We start from the raw sequence: 5,927 nt of genomic DNA, 5'->3' as shown, positions 1-5,927 counted from the left end.
GGCAATGTGCTGGCTTGATGACTCCACCCCCAGCACCGAGTCTCTCCCGGGGCTGGTAGCAGCGTGAGGGCAGAAGGCTGGGTGCAAATCACTGCGGGCCCCGTGGCAGAGCCCCCCAGGCCCGCAGGAGAGCAGAGCCCAGCGATGTTGCCTCCGGGGATAGAGGCACTGGGGGGGTCTCTTTTTTCTTTTTGGTGTCTGCCCCTGCCCCACCAAAACAGCCTCTGGATACCAAGGACCAAATATGTGTTTTCCCCAGCAGTTTCTGACCCTGTTATTGGGTGACGGAGGAGAAAGTGCGAATTCAAAGCTCCCCAGCATCCCTGAATTCATCCAGACCAATTTTCTGCCTTTCTGAAGCAAAAGGGCCTTCCCTCACGCTTCGCTGCCCTGCATGGGGAGGGCAGGGACCTGCCTGAGGGTGCCAGCCCCACGCCATGTGCCCCCACACCACAGCCACGGCCAGTCCTGCAGCGAGCTGGGGAGCACCCAGGCGTGGAGGCAGCCACCCTGCCCTCCTGTTGTCCTCTCCTTCCCTCAGCCATACCCTCATCCTCTTTTCTTTTTCCTTTCCTTTCCTTTCCTTTCCTTTCCTTTCCTTTCCTTTCCTTTCCTTTCCTTTCCTTTCCTTTCCTTTCCTTTCCTTTCCTTTCCTTTCCTTTCCTTTCCTTTCCTTTCCTTTCCTTTCCTTTCCTTTCCTTTCCTTTCCTTTCCTCTCTTCTCTTCTCTTCTCTTCTCTTCTCTTCTCTTCTCTTCTCTTCTCTTCTCTTCTCTTCTCTTCTCTTCTCTTCTCTTCTCTTCTCTTCTCTTCTCTTCTCTTCTCTTCTCTTCTCTTCTCTTCTCTTCCCTTCCCTTCCCTTCCCTTCCCTTCCCTTCCCTTCCCTTCTCTTCCCTTCTCTTCCCTTCTCTTCCCTTCTCTTTTCTCTTCCCTTCTCTTCCTTCCTTTCTCTCTCTCTCTTTCGTCCTTTCCCCCTTTCTTTCCCCCTTCCCCATGCTACACCAAACGCTGCTGGCTGGGGAAGGCGAAGTGGGAAGCGCCAAGTTCGACCCCACAACCCGGTCTTTGTACGGAGCACATTTTATAAACGTGTACTTTTGTAACAGTGAGCACTTTTTCAGAGCTGAACCTCAACAATAAAGAACACCAGTGCAGCCTGTCTCGGGGCTGGGGTGGGGGGCGCGTGAGTGCGGTCCCAGGGCCACGGGCATGCAGTGGTGGCGGCGGGGACACGCGGGACCGGCCGGGAAGGAGGTGGAAAACAACCTGCAGAAGGCATCAGCCGTGTTTTCCCCTCCTGAGCTTCCTGTTATTCCTCCGGCAGCACCTCCCGGCGCGGCGGGGCCCAGCTGCTGGCGGCCGGGTCACTGCGGTGTCACCCGGCTCCCCGGGGCGGCCGGGGGCTGCTCCTACGGGCTGGGGCCCAGAGGTCGGGCAGCAGCTGTGTCGTGTCCTGCCGGCACGCGTGGCCCTGGGGACATCCAAGCCTCGCCCCAGCACCCCCGTTTTCATTCCACCCACCCGTCTCCAACCCCTCTTTCCCTCCTCGTCCTCCCTCCCTCCATCTCCTGCCCTCCCCAGGAGCTGTGGGGCCAGCCGGACCCTCCAAGCCTTTCACCCCTCAGCTGGCTGAAGGCACAGGGGCTGCTGGAAACATGAAAAAAAAAAAAGTCTCCTTCCATTTCAAGCCATTTTAACCCCTTTAAGCCCATCCCCTCATTATTTATCGCCTAAACTCTGCCTTTCCAAGGTCCACGGAGCTTTCCACCAACTCCTGAAGCTCTCTCTCCTCCTAACACACACCACCTGGTGAAGGGCCCAGGGCTCACTGCTCACCACGGGGACAGATTTTGGGTGGGTAGCCCAGGGACTCATGTGCTGGGGACACAACAGGGCAGCGAAGGACTGAAATCTCCCCCCTTGCCCTCTCCCTGGGGGCTGAGCAGAGGAAGGCAGACGTTTCTCACCCCATAATTATTTTCTCAGTTATTTCTGAGCTGCGAGGTCTGGCGAAACCTCCTCTGCCCAATGAGTAAGCCAAGTTTGGACAAATTCAGGTGTTCCCAGCACGAATTGGGGCCGTGCCCCACCTCGCCACGGCACCGCAGCCCCTCCAGCAGGGACTGAGGGTGACGTGGGGTCCCCTCCCTGCCACCGTTTGCTTTGGGGAGGAAAGCGTGAAAGTGTAAACAAGGAGGTGACTTCAAAGGCAAGCTGGCCTCACGGGACACCTGGGGACATCAGCCGGGCTCGGCACGCCGTGACATTATTTTTGCACCTCCGGTGGGACGCAGAGCTGGGAGCTGGGAGCTGGGAGCTGGGGGCTGAGCCTCCCATCCTGGGCTGGGAGGCTCCTGAGGGTCCTATCCCCATCCGTGCTGGCTTCTCCACCGCCCCCATCTCCCTGTGCAGACTGCCCTTGTCCCAGTGCCACGTCCCCACTGTGCCCGTGTCCCCACCGGGGCCATCCACGCCACGCTGGAGCCCTGCAGCCAGCCAGGCCCCGCAGCAAGGCACGGCGTCGCTCCTCAAGGATCCCATCGCACCCAAATTCACCCCCAGTTCCCCATTATTTTTTTTCCGAGGATGCTCCCGGCCGTGGCGGGGATTCGGCAGGGCTCCCCACCCCCCTCCATCCCCTCTATCTTCCCTCCTCATCTTTCCGCAGCCGCCTTTCCCCCCGCGCTGCCGCAGGAAGGCAACACCTTCCTTATCTCCTTCCGACCGTTGGTCCGGACCCGCTGCCCCTTCCCCCCCTCTCTCCGGCCTTGTTTTTCTGAAGTGTCCCTGCATTTCCCCCCTGAGACTCCTCGGCTCAGCATTTCCCTCCTCCGAGGGAAAAGGGAAATCTCCAGCAGCCGGATAGAAAGTCTGCAGCTCCCGCCACCACTGGCGAGGTGCCCCGTGCCTATATCCGTGCCTGGGAGGAAGCTGCCCGTGCCTGGGCTCCTAAAAAAAAACACAAATCGGGGCTTCCTCTGCCCCCCTTCGGGGCCAGCTTATTTAGGGGTGGTGGCCAGGAGGATGGAGAGGGGGGCCGAGTGGATAAGCAGGAGCCAGGAGCTCTTTTCCTTGCGTTTTCCAGCAGGGCACCTTGACTCTACACACCCCAAATTTCCCTTTGGGCCATGGTCTCGGATGCAGCATTTCCAGCATCCCAACACCCTGGCTCTTAGCCCAAGCCAGAAACCATGGGGAAACCCCAAAAAAGCCCCAGCCAGGGTGCAAAGAGCCCCAGTAGGCTCACCTCCACGGCTGCACCCCCTTTGCTGTTACCCAAACCAAGTCTCCTCCCTGGCCACCTTCCTGATTTACTGCATCGAGACAAAGGGCTGTCCCTGAGGGGTGATGAGTGAGGCTCAGCTGGTCCCAAAACGAGGACAGAGCAGGCAGCAAGGTCGCCCCAGCCCTCCTCCCCCCCTCGAAACAACGGGAAGCTCCGCGAGGAACCAAGTAATGATCCCGCATCCTTTCCAAGTGGGAACAAAGGCCAAGGAGACAGGATAGTTAATCGCGAGTAAATGAAGGATGTAAATAGCAAATAGGGGGAAGATTTATTTAGAGCGAAGCCTCAGGAAGCGGCTGGGGCTGGAGATGGAAACGGGAGAAGAGCGTTTTGGTGGGTCATCAAAATCCCCGGCTAGCACAGGCCATTGTCCTGCTGGCGCCACGGGAGGATGGGGAAGGGGATGGGGTCCCCAAAACGCCGTCCAGCCCCAAACTGGCCCTGAGCCCACACCACAGGGGTGCCCTCGGTGCTGGCCTGGGGCGCAGGCAGCAGCCCCCGGCTGCTTGATGGCATCCACGGCCCCAGGGGGGAACCACTCAGGGTGTATCTGGCCTGAGATAAGGAGGATAAAAACCTCAAACGGGGATTTGGGAGAAGGGGACAGCTGCCTGATGCAATCAGAGCCTCCCACTGGGGCGGGCTGAGCTCCCACCCCATGCACCAGAGGATTTTTTTACTTTTTTTTTTGGGGGGGGAAGTTCTTTTTCTGGTTTTCACTCCGGTCTCAACGTGCTGCGATGCAGCAAAGCAGCGCTCAGGGGTGGGAATTTTTGCACTTCCCAAAGCGTGTGGGGATGCACGGTGTGCACCCAAAATGTGGGGGGCGTGGGAGGGGGCACACACACACACAACAAATCCCCCCCCAACCCATGCAGCCCCCCCCACACCCCCTCCATCACCCCAGAGGGACTCGCATACTCCGCTCCTTTATTTTTGTAACCAAAACTCATTTATTTGTCACAAATCTCGCGGCCGCTGCCCCTGCCCAACCCACCCACCCATGCTTTGGTATCCCCCCCCCCCCCACAAAAGTATCCCACAAGCAGAGGCTCCCCAAAGCAAGCCAGGCTCTGGGGCGCTGAGAAAACAGGAGGGGGGGGTCCCCCAAAAAAAACACAGGGGCCTCTCCCCGAGGAGACCAGCTCAGGGGGGGTGCTGGGGTCGGGATGGGGGGGCTCAGGCGCGGAAGAGCGTCTCCTGGGTGGCGGGGTCCAGCTTGCCCCCCCCGGGCGGCCCCGCTTTGCCCCCCGGGGGGTGGCTGTGCCCCGAGGAGAAGCTGCCCGAGCGCTCGGCCCCAGGGCCAGGGGGGCGGCAGCAGAGGAGGGCGGCGCAGGCCCGTCTGAAGCGAGGGTCGAAGAAGGCGTAGAGGAAGGGGTTGAGGCAGCTGTTGATGTAGGCGATGCCGGTGCAGTAGGGGTGGAGGTTGTTGAGGAAGGCGTGGAGGCCGCAGGACCAGGGCAGCACCTCCAGGTCCATCAGGACGTAGAGGGTCTTGACCAGGTGGAAGGGCAGCCAGCAGCCCCCGAAGGCGGCCACCAGCACGGCGATGATGGTCAGCAGGCGCTTGCGCTTGCGGGGCCCCTCGGCCCGCTCCCGACGAAAGTGGCTGGCCACGGTGCGGGCGATGAAGAAGTAGCAGGTCAGCATGATGGCGAAGGGGGCCACGAAGCCCAGGGCGGTGGACGACAGCCCCAACCCCACCTCCCAGGCGCTCTCGGTGCCCGGCGCGGCCAGGTCCCCGTAGTCCATGTAGCAGGTCACCTTGGCGTCCCCCCCCAGCGCCGCCGCCCGCCGCAGCACCAGGGCGGGCAGGGCCAGCAGGGCGGCCAGCACCCACAGGGCCACGGTGGCCAGCAGCCCGCTGACCCGCGAGCGCAGCTTGGCCGTGGCCAGGGGCCGCACGATGGCCAGGTAGCGGTCGAAGCTCAGCCCCGTCAGGCAGAAGACGCTGGCGTACATGTTGACGAAGACCAGGTAGCTGCTCACCTTGCAGGCGGCCGTGCCGAAGGGCCAGTGGTAGCCCAGCCAGGCGTAGGCGGCCCACAGCGGCAGGGTGGCCACGAAGGTGAGGTCGGCGGCGGCCAGGTTGGCAATGAAGGTGTCGGCGGAGCGCCGCCGCTCGCGGCCGCCCTTGAAGATGGTCCAGAGGACCAGCCCGTTGCCCGCCGTGCCCAGCAGGAAGACCAGCAGGTAGATGGTGGGCAGCAGGGACAGCGAGGGGCCCCACTCCTCATACTCGCACTCCGTCTCGTTGTCCCCGTAGGCATAGCTCTCTGCCAGCTCCTCCATGCTGCCGGGCTCAGCTCAGCTCATCCCCGGCGCCCTGGGCTCAGCACCGACCTCCTCCGGCCCTCTGAGCCCAGCCCGACGAATCCCACCTCGTTACCTCCCCTTCCTACCCGCCCTCCGCCCTCCTCCTCCTCCTCCTCCTCCTCCTCAGTGGGACGGGACAGGATGGGGAGCCCCCGTGGGAAATTTCACAGCTCCCCTCCCCACACACACACACCTCCCATCTGGCTGCCCCGGCCCCCTCCGAGGGGTTTTACCAGGCTCTCACCCAAGTGTCAAAGCGTCAGCCCGCGAGATAACCCCGCTGCCCCCCACCGCGGCCACCCCAGCACCCAGGCTGGGTGCAGGGAC

General features: G+C 61.9%; 1 protein-coding gene across 1 annotated transcript; it reads right to left on the bottom strand.

Moving 5' to 3' along the window:
* Positions 1 to 4,213: 4,213 nt before the first annotated feature.
* Positions 4,214 to 5,657, bottom strand: LOC311429353 (apelin receptor-like). Its single transcript, XM_084540441.1, has one exon. The coding sequence runs from the start codon at positions 5,574 to 5,576 to the stop codon at positions 4,464 to 4,466; it is 1,113 nt and encodes a 370-aa protein (XP_084396567.1). The 5' UTR covers positions 5,577 to 5,657; the 3' UTR covers positions 4,214 to 4,463.
* Positions 5,658 to 5,927: the final 270 nt, after the last annotated feature.

Source organism: Aythya ferina (genome assembly GCF_964211825.1).
Source record: "Aythya ferina genome assembly, contig: HAP1_SCAFFOLD_703, whole genome shotgun sequence".
Taxonomy (NCBI): Eukaryota; Metazoa; Chordata; class Aves; order Anseriformes; family Anatidae; genus Aythya; species Aythya ferina.
The sequence above is the reverse complement of the archived record's forward strand: the minus strand, read 5'-3'. Positions and strand labels throughout refer to the sequence as shown.

Coding starts and splice junctions, on each gene's coding strand:
- LOC311429353 (XM_084540441.1), bottom strand. CDS start 5,576: ATGGAGGAGCTGGCAGAGAGCTATGCCTACGGGGACAACGAGACGGAG.